General features: G+C 39.9%; 1 protein-coding gene across 3 annotated transcripts in view; it reads right to left on the bottom strand.

Annotated features, from left to right (window-relative positions):
* The window catches only part of AFF1 (ALF transcription elongation factor 1), a 173,458-nt gene extending 157,075 nt beyond the window's left edge, over positions 1-16,383 (bottom strand). For all 3 annotated transcript variants that reach the window (XM_064486132.1, XM_031433559.2, XM_064486134.1), the window contains exons 1-2: positions 16,179-16,383; positions 4,603-4,676 (exon numbers count right to left, since the gene is read on the bottom strand). In XM_064486132.1, coding sequence (XP_064342202.1) covers positions 4,603-4,640 — 38 coding nt within the window. In that variant the 5' untranslated portion in view covers positions 4,641-4,676; positions 16,179-16,383. The remainder of the gene's footprint in view (positions 1-4,602; positions 4,677-16,178) is intronic.
* Between the last annotated feature and the right edge of the window lie 6,999 nt (positions 16,384-23,382).

The raw sequence follows: 23,382 nt of genomic DNA, 5'->3' as shown, positions 1-23,382 counted from the left end.
GAGTTGCCTCTAAAAAAAGCCTTTCTCCTTGAGGTGAACTGAGGAAGGTACTCACTATCCTGAAACCCACCAACCACTCTAACATTGTCACCAGAGCAATAGAACTAATAACTTATCGAGAATTCATGATCTACCAGGCAGGAAGTGTGATAAGCACTTACATACATTATTCTCCTTATCCTCATTCTAATGAGGCTTTAAAAGCTGACCAATTCATCCAAGTAACCAATGTGTCAGGGAACTGAACACACGCTGTCTGGCTCCAGAGTCCCACACTCAAGCTCACAGCACCACACGTGCAGCAACAGGTCAACCAGATCTTACGGGTGGAATTACTCAATACTTCTACAGTTTAGTCTTTGCCCCCCAAATTTAACTGTCTCTTGGGGAAATAACTAATTCTGAAAACGATTTCCTCTTCTAAACCCATCACACTGAGTGACTCATCTTCAACCACATATGACAGTGACACACACTTAAGAGTTAGGAACTATTTTCTGAAATAAAGGGAAACAATGTGCTCTGTATAAGAAACATTATTGCACTTGTAAATCAAACCTAAAACAACTTGCTTGGGGAACACAGGAAATTTCACCATTCCAGGTGTGGATTATTTACAACGTCCAGGCCAATCACTGTTTCAGGAAAACACGGCCTGCAGCTATTAATCTCTCTGGTAAGCATCTGGAAGTTAGGCCCCTGATTTACTCACACAAAGAAAATCTGTCCGTATAATAGGTGCTAATCAGCTTAACACCTTGTAGCTTCCTCACTAATTGAGGACTCTTCTCAATTAGGAGAGTTAAATGGTGTTTCAGACCCTCGGGAGGGGGGTGGAGCTTTCAGGACCACAGTACTATGAATCAGGGTTCACAATATTCAACCCCTCAAATCTTCCCCCAAACAGGGAAACACATCAGCAGATCTCCTAACACAAACAGAGGGTGAGAAGGGGACACATTAGTGAAATAGCAAAGACTCATGTTCTCTCTTACAACAAGGGAAAAAAAGTAACTAAAAACTCCAAGAAAAATAAAAACACCATCCAAAGATGAAGCAATTCAAAATGTGGCACGAATTTGAACAATTTTATTCAGCTTAAGAGTTCATTTGTCCTGGTCAATATGAATCTTCTCTTTCAAGTGGTACTTGGGTTGACTCTGAACCCAAAGAGGAGAAATGAAACCCTAAACACTACTTTGCTTCCCAGTCAGAATAATGTAATAAAGTTTATTGGGTTTTCAAGCTTTTATTATAAATTAAAAGACAAAGCTTGCAAGGGTACAGATAATTATAAAATAAAATGGGCTATCAATCTGGACAATTTAAAACTAAAAGCAGAGCTAACAGCTGGAGCATAGAGAGAAAAATGGAAAAAAGTAAGGATAATTATATTCTCATACTAGACTATGGAAAGTTGATGAAAAAAATTTTTAATTTAATGTTGATTCTATAATCTACAATAGTATGCTAATTTAAAATACATTATTATAAAGGCATTTAAATGTTAAAGATATTTAAGTTTATGAAATAAAAAACATAAACATCAAAACTGAATAGACAACACACAAGAATATATGATATTACTTTTAAATAAAAATTCAAAAGTAGGCAAAGCAAATCTACGGTGTTAGAAGTCAGAACAGTGGCAGGCTTTGAGGGAGATCATAGCCGAAGGGAAGACACAGGGGGGCTTCTGGAGAGCTGGTATTGTTGTGGTATGATCGGTTACACAAGTGTGTTCACTTTGTGAAAATGCACTGAACTGTACTAACAACGTCTGCCCTTTTCAGATTGTTATACTCCAATAACAATTTTTAAAAAGAAGAAGAAACAGGAGGAGAAGAAGGGTGAGAGGGAAAAAAGAAAGGTTCAGCAGTGTCCAATGTCGATAAATCTGGAAACCAAGGAACAAGCCTATTACTTATAAGAATTAAAACAAACACTGTCTTTAGGCATGACATTAATATTCTGTCCAACATTTATGACTTTTGATAGCCCTGAGCAAAGTAAGGATTCACACTCAGACTTCTATTCAGTATGAGAAAGCGGAGCTGCTGACTCAACACACGTTTCCTTTAAAATATGTGCTAGTCCTGGACTAGTTTTACATGAACTTGATGATTTTTTTTTTTCTGGACTACTGAAAGATTAAACTACCATGATTAAACATTTAAACAAGTGAGCTATTGGTATATATTAAAAATAGAGCTCCACTTAGGATTTCCCCTAGCTTATCACTTGTACTGGGTATCAGAATTAAAAGAAGCACATCAGGGAGGTAAGGAGCTGGAAAGAGAAAATGTAACAAACAACAAAAACAGCTCTGTAATTGCTAGAGAGTTACTACAAAGCACAGTTATCTATCCTAACTTAATAATTAGCAACAATGGAAAATGTATGTAAATAACAGACTACAAAATATCTTTTTAATCTTGCCACTGATAATACTGTTAACTATTATAATTGATTCTTCTACCAGAAATTATCCTGGATGCAATATCAGTAACTAGAAAACAGCCAAAAAATCATACCTCCAAAACATCTTGGAAGTGAAATTAAAAATTTTTTCATCCTCTCAAATTTTCACTTATCTGGTATTTAGATTTCTTTGTAGAAAGACTCAGATTTAATATTCTACAGAATTTCATCCAATTGATTAAATCAAAGGGGCTTCAATTCAACTGCCAACAATAATTTTTCGGGAAAATGACTAGTGACTTCAGAGCACACATGGAAATGTAATCAGATGTGAACAGCCATAAAAATTCTAAATGAAAATGACAAAGAATCTGCGTGAATATTAAGATCTATAAAAATACAATGAAATATATAGCACCATTGCCAGAAGAGACAATCAAAGGAACAAAAGAGTCCAACAATAAACTCAAAAATGTGATGTAATTTGGACATAGCACTCAAATCAGTAAAGACAGATGATTTAATAAATCAAGTTGAAACAACTGGCTAGCCTTTTGCTTAAAAAACAGAGGGCTCCCTAACATCCCTAGACCTTTTCATTTTCTTATTAACATGGAGATTTATAACACACGCTTTACACTGAAATTAATTACAGATAGATCAAAATACTAAAAAGTCAAAGATCTAAAATGGGTCTCAAGAGGGCGAAGCAGCTGAGGTGTGTAAATCCGGCTGTGTGGGAAAAAATGTGGTGAACTAGAAGGCATCCGTGCTTTCCCAGCCTTTCTTTAAATCAGGTCTCTCTGGGGCAAGCTGACAAAGCAGGTGTCTGCAAGAGGGAATGAGTTGGAAGATTGGGAGTTCTGGCTGGAGAGAGCAACATCTCTGCTCACCTGAAAAGAACGGATGGCACACCACTTGACAAGTTCTGAAATTAGAAAGCTCACACCTTCTCTCAAAGAGCAGTAACTACTCAATTCCATCCGAGTGCTCCCCAACACTGTTCAACCTTAAATTTTTCAAGAGAAGATAGGAGTCTAGATTGTCACGTAAAAATCCTTGGCAGATATATATTTTTTAGAGCACTGTGAGGGGCCCAATGAAACCCATCTGTTGACCAGATCTGTCCCATTGGCCACCCGCTTACAAGTTCTGACTGAAATGCAAAAAACGAAACCTTTCAAGTGCCAGCAGAGAACACATGACATTATTTTCACAATCTTGAAGTAGGAAAGACCTTTCTAAGCACAATCAAAACCAGAATCCATAAAAGACAAGACATTTAACTACATAAAAATGTAAAACTTATGTGGAACCGAATATTATGAACAAGCCTAAAAAAAAGAAAAAAAAAAAAAACATGAATGATAACAGATTCCTCTCTGGCTCTAGCAGAATGTGGACTGCCGCAGCCTGGATTACACGCTTTCCTCTGTGAGGGAGGAGAGTGTACCAAGTTGAACAACAGGATCACCAGGACCACCTGGAATACAGGAAGGATTTCCGAAATGAACCAGAAAGGAAGAGGCAGTAGGAGAGCATCAGGATGGTCCAGAATTACAGTCTCCATCATCTATTACTCGATAAAAATGTCTCCTACTTTCATATGTATTTGAATATCTCATAGTATAAATAAAAACTGGTCAGTGATATTAAGAATTCCTTCTGGGTATCAAACGAGTTATTCTTAATAACTGCTTCAGAATGTAAATACACTCCCCTCAACCAACCCTGACTGTGTACTATATGCAAGGCAGTTAACTTTATGTACAGAGTTGGAGGGAAAGACGTGAAAGTCATAAAATGTAACTGACAGAATTCCCTGATTCAAGGCTCTCATGCGACAGATTTCATCATGACATTTGTTTCAGCACAAGCTGAATTGTGAACATTTTCCCAATCAGTGTGATATGGACCAGTACCTTGAACACAGAATTAGGATGCTAATCTAACATCCACATGTTAAGAAACTAGTTAAGAGACTCAGCGAGCACTAGATTGAAAGAAAGTATACAGCCAGTCTAACAGGTTTGATTTAACATAGAGAAAACAAATTTTCATGTTTTCCTGCACCAGAGAGTTCATAAGTCACAAAAATTAAAAGGACCAAACTTATTCTCTGAAAAACAGATTATAAAATTAAATATTATCACATCTTTGAATCATGGATTTCATGGTTACCTGTTGCCGCTGCTGTTGACCCTTTCGGTAAATGCCATTGCTGCCAGTCAGTGGAAAGCGATGAGTCTATTCATCTGAAAGAGAAACAGCAGCCTGTGAAGATCAGCCCTTAAGTAAGCTCACCGGTACACCTGACCTGCAAGAAATCTTACTGGAGACAGAATTCAGAGTTCTTATTTGAATAAGAGAATGTTTCTTACCAAGTTGCATGTACACACTGACTAGCATATAGCAAAGGGCAAATGCACTTTTAATTTTAAGGCTGCTACTCAAAGCAATTTCAGCAAGGGAAAAATGTGCACAAATTTATCATGAGGAGGAAGAAAGGAAGTGACATTTCCCCAGTGTCTACTTTGTGCCAAGCATTGTGTAAAGCCCTTTTGAAAACGACATTTCATGTAAACATTAAAGTTGCAAGGTACATAAGAATACCACGTATACTAAATAGTCCATTTTATATATAAGTATATATATGCAGTTTGCCTAACGTAACAAGTGGTCTTAACAACCTCACTACAATCAAAAGGAAAAAAGGTAAAATAATATGGATGAGAAAGAAAATGAACAGTTAATCATCACATAAGAATTCAACACTGAATTTAAAAAGTGGGCCAAATTTTTGATGAGGCAAGTTTTCGATTTTATTTCCACTCATAAAAGATATTTAATCCCCAAAGCAATTCTGGAGCATTCTCTCAAAACAGTACTGGTTAAAAAACGTTGTTATCCAACCTGGGCAGATGGCCTTGGTACTATCTTGTATATCTCTAGAAACCAGCTCTCTATGGTCAACACTATCAACAGCTGTTTCCTTTTCCCTTCCTTGTATGTATTTGTGAATTTACTGCTCTTATCCTAACTTGCTTTAAATAGTTCCTATTTTTTCAAACATCCTTAAGGCAAAGGGTATGTTACTAAATTATCTTAGCACAGATTTAATAAACTAATTGATACAAATGGAAACATGACATTTAATTTGTAGCAATTTTAGCTAGCCTGCTATGTTTAAGAGGCTAACTGTTACACTTTTTGCCTAACGCTGGAGAAAAACCAAATGAGAGTCCTTCAGCTCTACTGGGACTCCTGATACCGTCTTTTATCTCTCTCTTTCCATGAAATTAAAATTGCTGACTTGCTGACCACAATGTTTTCATAATAGTAGATTTCATTTGTCACTATCTCCTCCCCCAAAAGAATGCAACATGGATGTTACAAACATTTTAATTAACCTCACACTAGAGCTCTGAAATTTTCAGGGCCAAACATGCTTCGGAGTAGGATACTCCTCCAGCCAGCTGTAGTGGCCCTAGACAAGTTTCCTAAGCTCTCCAATTCAAACCCAAATTGTCTCCCTCCCACCCCCACCCTGTTACTGTCTCACCTTCCCTCTCTCGAACACTTTTGTTTCTCTTCCTGCTCTTCTTTTCCTACCCTCCTTTCACCCCGCCTTCCTCCCCAACTTCACTTTCTCTCTCTCTCCTCCTACCCTTCTATCTCACTGTTCCCCGCCCCCACCTCCATGCTCTCTCGCTTTGCCTCTTGACTTGCAGGGCTGGCACACAACAAGTGATCGATAAAATAGTAGGCATTCATTTTGGCATTAATCTTCCTAACACTGTAAAGTCTTCTCAAGAGTCCACGATGGCTGTCCCCAGCACAACCCTTCCAATGAAGATGCCCCATCTCCTTGCAGCCCAACAGCAGCCTCCCCGGGGCCCACTGGTGGAGAATGAGAAAGTACTATGGGAGGAGGCAGGCTGGGCTGTTGCGGGATGCCAACCTGAGAGAGTGGTCCTGAGTTCACTTGTTCTGCTCATTTACTCACTGAACCAACAAATATTTCCTGAGCATCTACTGTGAGAGAGAAGGAAACAAGCACTTGCCATCACTGAGTTTACAAACTAAAGGAGGTGAACAAAGATGACATATAATATATAGACGTTAGATTTTAAAAGGTATTATAGAGAAAAACAAAGTGAAAAGCGAAGAGTGCCAGAGAGGAAAGGAGGTAAGGTGTTGCAATTTTACAGAGTGGTCAGAGAAGGAAACATTTCAGCAAAGGCTTAAAGGAAGGGAGGAGCAAGCCATGCAGAGAATAGTAAACGAGGGTCTAGCACTCTGGGTGTCGACGTTCATCAACTGTAACAAATGAACCGCTCTAGTGGGAGATGCTTATTACAGGGGAGCCCGGGGGAGGGCAGTGAGGTCTACCGGAAAGCCCTGTACCTTCCATTCAATTTTGCTGAAAGAATGGAGGGAGGGAGGAAGAGAAAGAAAGACAGGAAGGAAGGAAGAGAGGGATGGAGGAAAGAAAAAAAAGGAAGGAAGGCAGGCAGGCAGGCAGACAGACAGACAGCCTATTTTTTTTTAATGGTCCTAGAAACTGATGAGTCCAAGACTAAAGGAGTCAGCTGAATCCCTGGGTCTCTCTACTGGTTTCTTGGGTAGATGAGTTAAGTACAAAGTGAAAGACATATTCTCTGAGGAATCTGGCCCCTCCATGCAGCCAGTGCCTCGTCTGCACAATTCAAATTCGTAACTTTGCATGGAGGCTTGATCCTTTCCCACAGTCAGGGGCAAGGAGGCAGCATTGCCAGATTACTGACTCTTTAAGTCTCGCAGGAACAACCAGATTCAGCCTATGGAAGTTTGCTTGGGTGATGATGTACATATGATTTGCACAGCTGCATGGAGTGCAACCCAGATACAAGGTTAGTTAGGCTAGAATGGAGATCTTTTGTAGCCAGGAAGTTACTACCCTAAACCGCTGCTAAGAAAGGCAACTAGTATATGCTTCAGTTAATGTCTCCTTCAAAGACTTTCTTAAAAATACTCACATTTGTACAAGATTTGTGCAATAAAATGTTTATAATAGCAAGAAAACCGGTAACCACCTAACACCTACTGACACAGAAATAGTTAATAAATTATGATACATCATAATGAGATGCAATATAGCATCAAAAAGAATAGGTTTCTCCAAACAAGATGAACAAAATGTACAATGTGAGCCAATTTGTTTAAAAAGAAAATGCTTTCTTTTTATATTTATGCATAACACATACCCATATAACACACACGCACACAACCACTCTCTGGAAAGGGGCACTTTCATCTTTTATTATGCATACTATGAATCCTTTATTACCTGTGTAAACATTTTTCTTTCTAAATATGGAGATGGGGGGGAATGGATGTCCCAGATCATAAATATTGAAACCAGAAGTTCTTCCCAATGTTTTCATACATTTTTATATCACTGTCACAAGATTATAAAGACAAAGTAGAATAATAAATGAGGGGGCAGTTTAAAGTCCTTCCATTAAAACAAGCAGGGAAGATACGAACTCGGCTCTATTTAAAAGACAGAGCAGGGCTGTATAACACACAGAAAGTAAGTTCAAGGGAGACAGGTGACCACTTTGGGCAAATTAAGCCCTACCAGCCTCAGTGATGCTCCCATCTGTAAAATGGAAAACAGCCTCTTTTACAGAGTTACTGAGGAGAGTGCTTTGTAACAGCTAGCTAAAACGTCCAGCACACTGACATATGAAAAGCACTCAATACACAGCAGTTCTTATTTAAGTCAGCAATGTCTATCTTACATTTTATGTAACTGAAGCAGACTAAATTTCATGTAGGCATGCACCCTGCCAGATTTATCTAAGTGACCCTTCTATAGTCCTTCCAGCCTCTTGCAATGCAAATTTATTCAGAAATTAAAATGTCATGTATATCAAACTACTTTTCCTCCCAAAATAGCAGGTAAAACATTTCAAGTAAATTTTTTTCTTGTTTTTTTAAGTCTTACACTCACACCATACACATATATAATTATATAATTACAATTAAAAAAAAAAAAAGGAGGAAGAATACCAAGAAATGATTCAGGATATTTTCAAATATTCTGTTCTAGGTCATTAAGTGCTGCCAACCCTGTATTTCTGGGGAACCTGCTCTTAGGAATCTTTGTGATATGCTGGTTAAAAGGCCTGCTTTACAACCTATCAGCTATACGAAAATCAAGAAATCACTGTTCTTCCCCAAGGTCTCAGCCTCTCATCAGTGATATGGGGCTTCATGGGGTTGTCAGAGGGTTCAATAAAATGTGTGCAAGATTTTTAGCACAATGCCTGGCTCATGGTAAGCACTCAATAAATGGTTGTAGTGGTTGTTCTGGTTATTTTTCTGCCAACCAAAGCACATATTTGAGACAAGCCATACATTAGAGAAGCTTTTCAACTGGACAAACAGTGCTAAGCAGATCTCAAAGCCCCATGACCACGACCCAGTTTCCAAAGGGGAGTATGAGGAAAATAACGATCCAGAGGCCAGAAGATGCCCCGCCTGGTCAGTAGTCGCTAGTCAGATCCACTTCCCCTTCTCCACACATACCCTTCAGGAATAACAGTCTCTTGGTAACTGGCAAAGTGTCAGGAATGAGTCATGGGTCATACACTGTTTTCATCTGAATTCTCCAGAAATTTACCGCAAGCAGCTCATAATCTCCCAGGGCCCCAAAATGACTTGATCACCTCCAATTCCTTTAGCTCTCCAGTGCCACACGAAGTCCACAAGCTTAGAAATCCACAATGGAATGTGATTTCTCCAACTATCTCTTCTCTACTTCAAATCCTCTCTCTAGGGGGCTCTGATGTTGCCCCCAAACTCAAGTACGCATCCCCCATCTCATCAGCTCCCTCCCATCATTCAGGTCTCAGATCAATGACACATTCTCAGAGCAGCTTCCCCTGAATACAGCTGCCAGCGTAGCAGCGCTGTGCCCTCCAGCCAACCCATGCTCACTCCATTGTACTCCATGTGTGTCTAGCTGCAAGAACCACCACTTAATTATCAGAGGTTTACACTTCTCCCACAGCAAGTCTAGAGGAGGGTGGCTAGTGGTATAATTTTAGCTGTTCAGTGAGGCCGTTGGGAACGCTGGCTCTTTTTGCTCCACCATCTTTAGCATGTTGCCTTTGTGCTTGTCATCTCATGGCACAAAAAGGTTGCTGCCATAACCAGACATCTAATCAACACTCCAGGCTGGTAGATGAGAGGAGAAAGGTGCGGCTGTGTCAGCCACCTCTGTCTCCTTTTGTCAGGGAAGGAAAATCCTTCCCCAAACCTTTGCTATCTAAACACCAGAACTAGGTCACATGGCCTCCTCCAGCTGCAGGGGAAGCAGGTAAATCAGGATACAAATTGTTACCACTGACCGAGAACAAACATGATCTATCACCTAAGGCTGGGCACGGTGTCATTCCACACACACAATCAAGGTTCTCTTAGCAACAAAAAAATGGGAATGCACATCAGGGAGGAAAAATAACAGTGCCGGCCACCCTTATCTTTCCATGGTATGTACTACCATCTGCAATTACCTTGTGCTAAATAAATAAATACATACAAACATAAATAGGTGTTAATTGCTTATATCCCCTTAACAGAATGCAAGCTCCAGGTCTAGCTTTACATATGTAGACCCAGAGCTTATGTTTTAAAATAACTGACTGTCAAATTTCTCACGGTAGGCAGATATTATAGGTACTGGAAATATAGTAAGGATAGTCTAAGTAACGCTACAGTAGCAAATTAACCCCAAAGTTTCAGCGGGGGCTTGACAGAACAGAAACTTATTTCATGCTTATTCTTTGTGTCTACTGTATATGGGGGAGGGGGTAGGCAGGGAGCTTTTCTCTGTATCGAGAAACCTAAGCTGGAAAAAACTCAAGTTGGAAGCTCCACTATCTCCAAATGTGGCTAAAAGGTTTACTACAGTAAAAAAGAAAGGTGGAGGGTCTCACAGAGCCACTTAAATGCGTCAGTCCAGAAATACCCGTACGTAACTCCCATAGACAGCCCACTGGACAGAATTAGTCAGTGATTCTGTGTAACCTGAGGAGGCAAAGACACATGCGAGAGCACATGAATGTTGGTAGTGTTTCTGCCTCATTCCCCAATGGACTGGTAAAATATCACACAATGTATTATCCCCATTTTAGAATTTAGACCCATTAAATAAATTTCTCAGAACAAAATCAAACTTAGGGATCCTCAGTAAAGCAATTATTTCATCTTATAAGACAATACTTACCATTATAAAAAGGGAAAAATTTTTTTCAGGAGTAATGGTAAATATTTATACAGCACTTCTCATATTCTGCTCCAAGTACTTGCCAAATCTCAGTACCTTTAATCTACCCAACTACCCAGTAAAGGAGAAACCACAGTATTGTTAACCCCATTTTATAAGGGAACGGAAAAGTGTTGGAAGCCCGTCATCCCCGGGCCTGTGGTATTTCTGCGTGTCTACGCAGAGGCACTAACCGCCTTCATTCTAGACAATCCTTCAGGATGCTTTTTTAGAGAAGAGCCTTAAGAAAACATACGTGTCTTTCTGGAGCAAAGGGCAGCATGTTTACTGTCCAGTATAATCAAAATAATGTCTCCCTCTGAAGCAAAGGGCAGGAAGGCATGCTTACTGCCCATTATAAAAGATTAGGATTCCCTAAACTCAGGATTCCTCTCCTTAATACAGCTGTGTTTATAGGTGTCATCTGGTTCTCTTCGCACCTCTCCTCTTTAGAAACTAGGGCTGAGGGGACCAGTGTAAGAAAACAATGATACTCTGGCTATAGCCATTATTATGAATAATAAAGCCTTTCCCAGGAGTACATGAAACTGAAGATTAGCTTGTTGGCTTAAAAGTAGGGTGAAATCTCAGAGCTTTCACAGTTCTTGACAAGAAGTTAAGTAATTTGCCTAAGGTCTGACAGCTAGTAGGTGGCATATCCAAGATTCAAGCCCAAGCTGTCTGGTTCAGAAATCAAACTTTAAAATTCTTTGCTATACTGAAGCAGCTCTCAAAAAAAAGTGTAATTCCAAAACTAGCAGTATTGAATCACCCTTGAACATGGTACAAGAGCAAATTCTTGGGCATCACCCCAGACCTATTGAATCAAAACCTCAGGGTGGGGGGAGGGGGAGGGAGAGAAATAAATGTGCTTTAAAAGCCTTCCAGGAGACTCTGATGCTTATTAAGTTTGAAAAACACTGCTAAATTGCATGTATTCACTGTATCTATGAGATTGAAGGAAATGGTATGGATATATCCTGATTTCCATAGGGATGTGAACTGACCTTTCATAACCTGAATAATGGATTTGAAGTACTAAGGGAGATGATTCCTCAGCCCTTGTATTTAGTTTTTAGGAAGGTAAGAATCTTTATTTGGAGCAAAACAAACACCACATGTCTGTTTAACAGGTCTGCACATTTTCCTTTGGAGTCACGAATATATGTCCGGAATGTTAAATGAAAATACCTGCTTTTTATTCCCATAATGATTAGAAAGAATTACTTAGCCAAAGAGAAACACTATTTATATTTGAGAGTCAAGCTGTAATTCTTGAAAAACAGGAAACCACATATCAACAGTGTACCATAGTAGAAAGGGCACCAGGCTTTGAGTCAGAGAGTCAAGTCACTTAACTTCTTCAACTCAATTTCCTGATTTTAAAATGGAAAATGAACTCCAACTTCAGAGTTGCAATTAGGTTTAAATGATATGTCATGTGAAAGCCATGGGTAAACAGCTTTTGTGCTACATGAATGTAAACTCTACCTTCATGGGCTCTTTCTCTTTCTTGATCTGGTGTTATCAGTTCCTCCAGTGCTTAGAGTACTGCCTGGCACATAGAAGATGCCCCATACTTATAAGGTATTAGAAATGAATATGAGATATTATATTAATGATGTAATTGATGCCTCTGGGCTCCATGTGTCACAATCATCTCAGTCTTTTAATAAGAAAAAGTCACTCCAACTAGAAATCCTTAGTCATGTTTAAAATGGGCCAGATAATTTAAGAAAATCAGCTGATTTTCTTCCCCTGGAGAACACTACTGACGGAGCTCTGTCCTCAGGCATAAGACAGAAACTCCTATTAACAACCCTGATGGCCCTTGAGTCTCCTGGTCTGAAGTCTATCATAATTTCTTGTGCGTATACAGTCAAAAATAAAGGATATGTACCTACAAAGAACAAATACTTTATATTTACATCTGCAATGAGATAGAATTTTAGTAAATGGATTTACAGGGTTTATGTAATCGATTTTAATAAAATGTAAGATTCAATATAGCAAATATTAAATAAGCTACTACTGTGCATAAAAAAGTGACTGATAGAAAACCACTGTCAATATAATTTGGGAACAGAAATCACTGTTGAATTTATAATTTAATGAAAAAATATAATTTATTTACTAAACTTTTTATATTTATGGTAAAAGTGGTTCCTTAATTTGTACTCTCTCCAACACACTTTCTCAATCTCCTGAAAAATTAGTTAATGGTCTAGTCTTGAAATAGGGGAACTTTGGGCTTGTAGCTTCAACAAACATATCTAAGTCAGCAAATGAATTCAAGCTGAAGGGCTGCTTTCAGTGCAGAGCTTCAACAGTAAAGAGAATATCCCAGCTATGTTGCCTATATCCTAAGGGACCTGGGCAGGGTATACTGCCCCCTATGTATGCTGTAACAATCCAGGTACTTATATATACATTAGTTCTACCTTTTATTTTTATTTATGTATTTTTTTTTGGTGAGGGGAGGTAATTAGGTTTTATTTTTGTTTTTGGAGCAGGTACTGGGGATTGAACCCAGGACCTTGTGTAGGCTAAGCATGCGCTCTACCACTTGAGCTATACCCTCCCCCCTAGTTCTACCTTTTAACAAGTGAAAGCATTAAGGCCATTTCAAGACTTGGAATTTTACCAGTCAACTAACTTCCTAAAAGAATATGCAAGTATGTTTGATGAAAAAGCACAAATTACAGAGTTGAGTAGGAAACTTTCATTTGCTTCTTTAAAAATATGGAAAACAAGTTTGCCCTTTTTTCTTTTCTTTTCTTTTCTTTTTTTTTTTTTTTTTGAGAGGGGGTAAGGGAGAGAAGGTAATTAGGCTTTTTTTTTTTTTTAATGAAGGTACTGGGGATGTTGAATCCAGGACCTTGTGCTTGCTACGCACACGCTCTGCCACTGAGCTATACTCTCCCCTGAAGTTTGCCTTTTCTAAGCTTATTTTTTATCCATCTTTTCAACTCCCAAGGCAATATAACTTCCACTAAACAATCACGTGGCTACAGTGATTTGTAGAGGTTCCTAATAAAGATGCAACTCCTATATGTATCTTGATTAAACAGTACTCTTCAAATGTAATTCAAAACCAAATTAAGCAAATATCTTAATCAATAAAAAAGGTAGCTATTAGTTCCACCAACTCGTTGCAAAATTTGGTTAACCAATAGGAAACAGAAGAGAAAGCCAGTTTTGATGTAGTCTAACTACATACTGGCTTATAGCCCCACAGTGAAATACTGACTTCTGGTGGCAAAAAATGCATGTGTACTCTGCATCTGGCAGGAGAAAGCAATGTTGAAAAATCACCTGGATTTTACTGTTGCCATAAATTCTCAGTCTCTTGATGATTTTTGTATTCTAAATTAACACATTATGAGTCTTCAAAATCACATTTTTACACAGTTAAGTAAATACCAAATGCCAAAGACTACAGAAATTCAATTGCTACAGTGAATAAAACATATTAACTCTGATGTATAGCAGTTCATTTTCTTCCTGTAAGTAGAAAGGAAAGAGTTCACATCCCCAGCCTCATCATTCCTGCAAGTTCTATTTAGAAATGGAAGGAGGGGGAGGGAAGTCCCCAATATCTTTTTTTTTTCACAGCGTTGTGTCCCACTCTTCAATACCTCTTCGTCTTAAAGCGACCAAATCTGTTCCAAATACTTTCTTTGGTACCCTCCCTCCTAAATTAGCTGAATTCAGATTAGTCTTCTCAGTTTTAAGTACTAGTTATCTATTTTCCGGCTTTCTCTTAGTCTCTTTTCATATTCTCTTGGGTAATTATCCTTCAGTTCTCTCCATCCACTTAGGCATATTTATCTTCAAATACAATTCTTTCCAACACTGGCAAGAGACACCATCTTTAAATAAAACAGGCGAATCATCCAGAATTTTCAACCCTCCTGTGAATTCATTTCCAGAGTATTCACTCAAGGAATCCTTTCCACTAAAGATGAAAGGCAAGCTAAGGAAATACATTAGACAGAGGAAGTAAACATTGAAACAGGGCCATGCCTAGGTATTCTTAAGTCTCTGAGCAGAATTAGACTCTCAAGTCCAAAGGTTTTCTCGTGTCTTCCATCCTCACTAAGTCTAACCCCACGTAGGTTCAGGAGAGATGTTCCACTACAGACCCTACCATCTACCACTTCTGCATGACCTTGCTCTGATATAATCTGGCACAAGCAAAATCCCCCAAACTCTCAGGCCGGTCCCTTGCCTGAGGTTTCTGTGCCTCAATTACTAAGCTCACCTTGCAACCGTCCCAGGGGACACTGGATCTTCGCCTTAACGTGCGCTTTCGCCTTTAAAAGTTTTAAATGTCTGGCTTCTCGATGGTACGTAATCCCCCACCCACCCCCGCCTCCAACGTGCACCAACACAGCTAAAAGGACCCTATCCCACCCTTTAAAAAACAAAATTTCGTCTGCAAGACCTTCCCCCACCGCCCACCTTCATCGCCCCCTCCTCAATAGAGAAGGGCTCCCGGAAGATTCGGACACAACTCCACCTCCAAAGCCAAGGGTCTTCCTGAGAAATTTGCACAACAATACGGGGTCTGTGTGTAAACTCCGAGAAGACTAACCTAGGAGGAAATTATCAAGACCCTCGAAGGTCCCTCGCAGCTTCATTAACGTAACCACCGTTACAGTGAAGTAAAGTATGATTCCTGTAACCCTCCAATTCCTCTCCCTTTTAAATTGCCGACCCCTGCGCTCGCAAAGTCGGAGGGCCGGCGTGCGGCAGAGGATCAGTCACCAAGAAAAAAATTATCATCAAGGGAAATTAACCAGTTCCACGTTCTGCAGATGCCGTCTCCCTCTGCGCCAGGAACAAGTCCCAGAAGGTGCCGCCAACTTTTCCCCTCCCTCTCTAGAGGCTGCGGACCACCGACGGACGCCTCCATCTGAGTTACAGTTTGATAGGATTGGAATCACTAATCTCTCTCTATAAGACGCAAGGGGGAGGGGTGACCGTGTTGTGGGGGAGGTGATTCGGAATGGGGGAAAGAAAAGCACCATTTTATCCCCCCGGAGAAACTTCTGGGATTCTTCTATTATGCAACCTGGGGACCAGGTTCCAACAACAGAACATTTTTCCGCAAAACGCCGGGCGCACAGGCAGACGTTTGATTTTGGGAAGGGGCAGAGTGGGAGGAGGATGGGTCTCTTCCTGTGTTCCCCTCCCCAGTTTTTCTAGACGCTACCTGCAGCGGATTTGTAAGTGAGGGCGGTACGAGCTCTGCGTTTCCTTCGCCGGTTCTCCCCGAAGGTTCCCACCGGAAAAGTGGGAACGCCAGCGACTTGAGTCAGCGTGCTGGGAAGCCGGCAGCTAGGCGGGAGAGCCTGGGCTTCCCAGAAGTCAGCGGCCGCGGCGCCTGGGCCAGGGCTGACCCCCAACCCGAGGCTGGGCGCAGGACTCCACTTACCTTCCAGACCCTTAGTCCTCCAGTCTCGGCTCGTGCGCCCTCGCCGCCTCCGCCCGCCCCAGACCTGTTGCGGTGGGGAAGGGGCGCGGGTGCGGAGAGCGCAGGGGAGCGCGTGCTCCCGAGGCTCAGCGGCGGCTCGCGCGGGACTCGGCTTCCAGCCGCGGAGGCGAGAACGCAGCTGTGCCAGCGACGCGCGCAGGCGGCGGCCGAGTGCGCAGGGGCCGCGCGCTCGTCCGCTTGCTGGTTGGCAAGCTCCGCGCGCCGGCGGCCCCGGAACGCCCGGTAGGCGAGGCCACACCCTCCCCCAGGAGGCCACGCCCCCTCCCGCTCTTCCCCGGCCACGCCCTCTAGCTGGCGCCACCCAGATGGAGAGGAACAGCGCGGCCCTCCCCGGGAGACCAGTGGGAGGATCGAGGGCGAGCAGCCGCTCCGGATGGAATACTGCAGTGACCGCACCGACAGCGTGGGTGACCCTGCCCCGGGCTGCTGTGGGGCACAAGAACCCTTTCGCTTTACAGAGAGATTAAGCTCAGGGTCAAGTTCTGACTAAAAGTGTCAAGAAGTCTTTTTGCAATCTCCTACACAGTTGAAGGAGATTCTGTGCCCTTTAAAGGAGATAGTAACTAACATTATAGAGAGCTATACGTTTTATAAAGGGCTTTTACACACAGGCTCATCTCATCTTCACAGTAACTTTCTAAAACAGACAAATTATTGCGACCATTTCCCAAATAATGAAACGGAAGAGCTGAAAATAACTATAAAGTATTTTGCCCAATATCACAGGCTAAAAAAAATGGCATGGGAAACCAGGTCTCCTGAATCCAGCCTTCCGGTTCTTTCTCTTCACCAGCCCAACCCTAGAAAATTCTAGTGGGTATATGGGCTTTGGCAAACAGATCCAAAAGAGGAAGGGAAACCTAATGTCTGGTTAAGTTGCTACCCGATCCCTTTTACCAACATACCAGGAAAGCACCATGCTGAGTTCTTTGCCTCTCTCACCTCGTCCCCCGAAAGAGATGCAGAAAGATTGCATCAAATGGCCCAGACAGGCTTTTCCCCCCAACATCTAAATGGTTTAAAATGGGTGAAATTATTTGGATGAAGAAAATCACCTTACTCAAATGCAATGTAAATGTAAATAAATGTAGTATATGAAAATAACCTCCTTCCGTGCCCTTTATGTTCTTTCTCCTTCATTTTTTACTTTTTTGTTGTTGTTGCTGTTGCTTTGCCCCTCAAGACTCCTTCATTGTCTACATGAATATTGTTTGAAAACCCAATCGATAGATCTTTGCATTTCCAAATTAAACTCTTGGCTACTTGACTTAATTTCCCATGGATTGTTTTCCAAAATATAACTTCTCTCTAAGCTTCTGTGATGATAGCGATTTGATTTACCTTAACGTGTAAAATAATTAAGGTGCCCCTGATGAGGTCTGGTGTGCCTCCAGATGAAACCTTTGGCGGTCTTCCCTGGACAGGGTGGGACAGGAGTCACCCCTGACAGATGTATGTTTGCACATTTCTTAAAGGTTTCTAACAGATTGATATCTATTCTAATCATAACAAATATTTTAATCTTCTTGTTATGGAATTAATGCATCTCACTGTAAAATATACATCAGCCTAGTCATCATTTATAATCTGAAGGTTTTGAACTATATTCAATATCTTGTAATAACCTATAATGGAAAAGAATCTGAAAAAGAATATATATTGGGAAAACTGGACAGCAGCATGTAAATCAATGTAGCTAGAACACTCCCTTCCACCATACACAAAAATAAACTCAAAATGGATCAAAGAATATATATACATATAAATCACTTTCTTGTACACCTGAAACTAACACATTGTAAATCAAATATACTTCAATTTTTTTTTAATCTGAAGGTTTTTACCTCTCCTATCTGAAACTTTTTCCTATCTTCTGTTCCTTATCCTATAATACCTCCTGATACATTCAAACTGTAGTCAATTTAGTAAATGATGTCGACAGTCAAAGTTTGATCATTTTATGTTACTGCTTTTGGAACTGAGGGATGTAATTTTGTAAAACTTTTTAGTTGAAGATGGTGCAGCTTTGGTTCAAAGAAGAGATCATTCCATTTATAGGAATATTTTTAAGGCAATGTGCTGGGTGACGGGCCATATCAGTGACAAAGACAGAACTCCTGTTCTCCTGAGATTCCAGTGCCTTGTGGAATCAGGTGAATAAATAATTTGAATGCACACGTCTATTGATTAATTTCCAGAAAGGTGCTAAGTTATTTTAAAACATGTAAATTAAAACTAATTTTCTTATACTAAGTAAAGAAAAAGCAGATAGTCATTCCAGTGAGGTTTTTTTTTAAGATGCTTTTCTGCCTTTTCTCCAGGTTACATTATATAAGCGGTTAATAAGCAGGCTACTTTAAATAATGATTATACCATATGTAAATTTTCAAAAAAAAATGACAAAAAAGAAAAGTAATCATGCAATAGAGATGCAGAGATATTTCACTTTATTAGCTATAATTTCCTCTATCTTCTTTATTATAAGAATTCTTAAATTACATTTTTAGCTCACTCAATGAAATTCTAGCACTTTCTTAATCCTGACAACCTGGTCACTTATTTCTGATTATGTTTCCTGCTGAGGTGAAGCATGTCTCTGACATCAGTGATCTTTTCCACAACAGAACTGGAAAAAAAATTTTTTCCCCTTAATACAGCTATGGTACTTTTTCAGCTGCCTCTTCATGTAAGGACTCCTGGGATGTTAGTTACCTGGCAATTTTCAGCCATGATTTTACTTAAATTTTGAAGACAAACAAGTGAATCCCCTGGGTCTCATAGACACTCATGGACTGTATTCTCAGAGCTCCTGAACTGTACAAGGGGGCAGGAACACATGTTAAGATTGAGACTCGGGGGCGGGGGGGAATGTGCCTGCATCACCACCCTGACAACCTCTTGTTTGGCCAGCCTGAAGTACTCCTAAATTCTGCAGTCAGCAAGACCTGAGTATTTTAAACCAGCAGTTTAAATTATTTTATTCCGAAACTACTGCATGTATGTTTCAAAGAGAATGAATTTCTTCAAAGTGTAAAAAAATCCTTACCAAGTTGGTAAATAAAACCTAATCAAATTCTAATCAGAGCATAAAACTTGTGGGAAAAAAAAAAAAAAAAAAGCAACCAACCCAGAGTTGGGATAAAGAGGTGTAGATGAGGAGAGGAGGCCAGTGAGGAGAGAGGAGGAAGGATTGGCCTAAGCCAGGTAAAGGGCAGTGGAGGAAGGGCCACTTCCCAAAAAAGAACACAAAGAGAGAGGGGGAGTAGGACCTCCAGGCAAAGATTACGATAAGAAATAAGACAGGAAAGGGCAACTGGAAATCGATGGTGAAGGGCCCTATGTGCCAACCTAGGGAGTTTTCTTTTCATCCTAAGTGCACTGGGTAGGAGACTGATTTGATCAGGTTGCATTTAGGACTACTGTGGCTGCCATATGAAAATCAACAGGAGACAGGAAGGCTATGGAAGAAGTGTGGAGAACTGGGCAGAGACTGTAGGCAGACACAGAAACTCCTAGTTTTACATCTTTCTTTGGGAGGCAGATAAGCAAATGTAAACCTGCTATCTTTTGCTGCAAGAAGAACTAAATGCACAATTATTATAATTAAAATTCATGTATTTTATCATGAACACTTTGTGGAAAACATGGTTCCTAGTGACCTGACATCACTTTTTCAGTACAATATGTTTCAGATTGTGTGTGAGTTTTTACTTATTGCTACTACACACCACTTCCCAATCCCAGTGGAGATTATGAATATTTTTTAGTCATGTGATAGTACTGTTAAATTAATTTCATATTTAAAGTAGTAACTTGGAAAATTGCAGTGAATCTGGAGCAAAAGAACATGAGTACAAATCCATATTTTTCTCTAAAGAAATGAACTTAGGGGTTTAACTGAATGTCTACAATTTACCAGACATTTCACACATATATATTTTTTAATCCCCTTGAAAACATTTGCATAGTTCTAGTTAATGTATAAAGGAGGAATCAACTCAGAGAGATAATTCACCTCTATTATGATTATATAGCAAATAAATAGCAGTGACAGTATTTGAACTTAGCTCTTTTGTGGCTCAAGGTTATGTTTTCACCACTATCAGCATTAGATTAGTATAAATACCCAAACTATATCCCAACCGTAATGTCTATTACACTTAAATCCACATCAGCAAGCCCAAGGGAGTTAGCAATGGGTTTTCATTCTGACAGTTACATCTGGAGGGTTAAATAGGAAGATGATAAATAAACTGAGGGATTATGGGAAAGCCAAATAGTTGGAAAATGAAAAAGAGAAAGAAATAACATGCAGAGCCAGAATATAAGAGCCAAGTTATGGTCCCCCAGTGGGAGCAGGACTGGGGGTAAAAGCACCCTACTGAATGTCTCAAAGAGGCAGAAAAAATGGCTACAGTAGTTTATCAAAGTGTCACCAGAAATAACTAGAGCTTTGAAAAAATCTGTTTCTTCAGGCAAAGACTTTGTTTAAAGGAGGCACTACAGGCTGAAAGAGCAACCTCAGGAACAGTTTTGGGGTGGACCTGCAAACTCAGGGCGATTGCTAGGAAAGGAGAATTTAATAAGTAGTTTTTTAAAATACGAAGTACTACAAGTAAAACACCAATGATTAATATGTATAAAAGTTAAATGATATTAAATATGAATGCCAAAAAAAAAAAAAGAAAATCTCCCTAAAGACTATGGCACAACTTTAAGAATTTAATACTATGGTTCACTCAATCCATATCACTCTTCTAAGTTCTAGACTATCACCCTCATTTGTTTGCAGGAAATTTCACCAGGGTCGTCACACAGGCAGAGCAAACTCAGCATATGTAGTAAGAAACTCATAGTTTTTCACTCTGTCCATTTATTCTTCCAAAACCCACCCAATGCAATTCCTCCTATTTTGTTATGAACTTTTGCTGCTGGTACCATTATAGACCCAGGATTCAGGTTCAAATGTCCATTTCCAAGGGAACCCTCCTACATCATTGGTGGGAATGTAAATTGGTGTAGCCACTATGGAGAACAGTATGGAGGTTCCTTAAAAAATTAAAAATAGGGTTAGTATATGATCCAGCAATCCCACTCCTGGGCATATATCTGGAAAAGATGAAAACTCTAATTCAAAAAGATACATGCACCTCAATGTTCATAACAGCACAATTTATAATAGCCAACACATGAAAACAACCTAAATGTCCATTGACAGGTGAATACATAAAGATGTGGTATATATATATTACTCAGCCACAAAAAAGAATGAAATAATGCCATTAGCAGCAACATGGATGGACCTAGAGATTATCATACTAAGTGAAGTAAGTCAGACAGAGAAAGACAAATATCATATTATATCACTTATATGTGAAATCTGAAAAAATGACACAGATGAACTTATTTACAAAATAAATATAGACTCAAACGTAGAAAACAAACTTATGGTTAACAAAGGGGAAAGAGGTGATAAATTAGGAATTTGGGATTAACAGATACACACTGCTATATATAAAACAGATAAGCAAGGGCCTACGCATAGCACAGGGAATGATATTCAACATCTTGTAATAACCTATAATGGAAAAAGAATCTGAAGAAGAATACAAATATACACACATATATATATAAATCACTTTGCTGCACACCTGAAACTAACAACATTGTAAATTAACTATACTTCTGTTACTGGGAAAAGGGAAATAAGAACTACCTCGGTTCTTAGTCACCCAAAAAAAAGATTTTTGACGAGAGACAAAAAGTGTGATATAAGCAAGATTCTTATTAGTGAAGTTAAAAAAATAGTGGAAGATAGTCCACTCCTGGGAATTGGAAGCAGGCTGATCCAAGAGAGGAAAAATGGCACTGTTCCTTTGTTTTTCCTGTTTTTATATTCTGGTTTCTTGATTGACTGACTGATTAATTGATTGATTGACAATCCAGGTTCCCTGTGCTCTGGTTGATTGACAGCTCAGGTTCCTTGTGTTCTGGATTGTTCCTTTCCCCTTCCTCTCCCCCTGCCCAGTGCTCATTTCTATCTCAACTACCTAACACTTCCATTTAAGAAGTAAATAAAAATAAATAAACACATAAAAAAATAAAATAAAACACAAAATATAGAAAACTAACTTTATTACATTAATGAAATTGAAGTTTATCAATTATCAAAAAAAGTCCATTACTTACCAAGTCATGGTTAACTTTGCTTTTAAATATCCCCCTTTCCTACAAGTTCCCTTCCTGTTTTTGTTTCATTTCTCCATTCTTTCACTTAATAGCTACTAAGTGTCAGGTACTAATTCTGTTCAATTCTGGGGCTATAAAGACAAGTAAGAGACGGTCCTTGTTCTTGGAGATTTCACATCTAGAAGGAGAGTGTCGAAGGCAGAATTCTAAGATGGCCCAGAAGATTCCCACTTCTGGTGTGTATTTGCAATTTAATTTCCTCTCTGCGTGTGAGTGAGTCTGACCTAATCGAGTGAGTTCTTTTTAAATGGAAACTCTAGGGGCCAAAGAAGGAGGAAGTCAGAGAGATTTGAAGCTATAGCAGATACTCTCCTTTGGCCTTGAAGGACCAAATCGTACGTTGTACGAGGGCCACATAACAAGGATCTGAGAGTGGCCTCTAGATACTGAGAGGTCTTTGGCTACCACTTGGCAAAGAAATAGGAACCTCAGTCATACAACTGCCAGGAAATGAATTCTGTCAAGGGAACTTGGAAATAGATCTTTCCCAGTAAAGCCTCCAAATGAGGGAAGATACAGCTGGACATCTCGATTTCAGCCTGGTGACATCCTGAGCAGTGGACTCAGGTGAAGCTCGCTGGCCTTCTGTCTTACAGAAACTGTGAGGTACTAAATGGGTGTCGTTTTAGGCTGTAAGGCTTATGGTGCTTTGTTACGCAGTGATAGAAAACTAATACGGAGAGATAAACGAATAAACAGATCATTGTTACTCAGTCTGCTTACTGCTTTGGTAGAGGCATGCATAAGGATGCTATTAGAATCTAGCCAGGGGCATCTAACAAACACTGATGGACTACGGAAAGGCATCCTGCCAGAAGCAGACCCCAAGATGAATCATGAAGGGAAAGACAGAGTGGGGGGAATGTGTATGACTGGGGAGGAAACAATGCTATGT

Source organism: Camelus dromedarius, chromosome 1, assembly GCF_036321535.1.
Source record: "Camelus dromedarius isolate mCamDro1 chromosome 1, mCamDro1.pat, whole genome shotgun sequence".
In the NCBI taxonomy this organism is placed as follows: Eukaryota; Metazoa; Chordata; class Mammalia; order Artiodactyla; family Camelidae; genus Camelus; species Camelus dromedarius.
The sequence above is the reverse complement of the archived record's forward strand: the minus strand, read 5'-3'. Positions and strand labels throughout refer to the sequence as shown.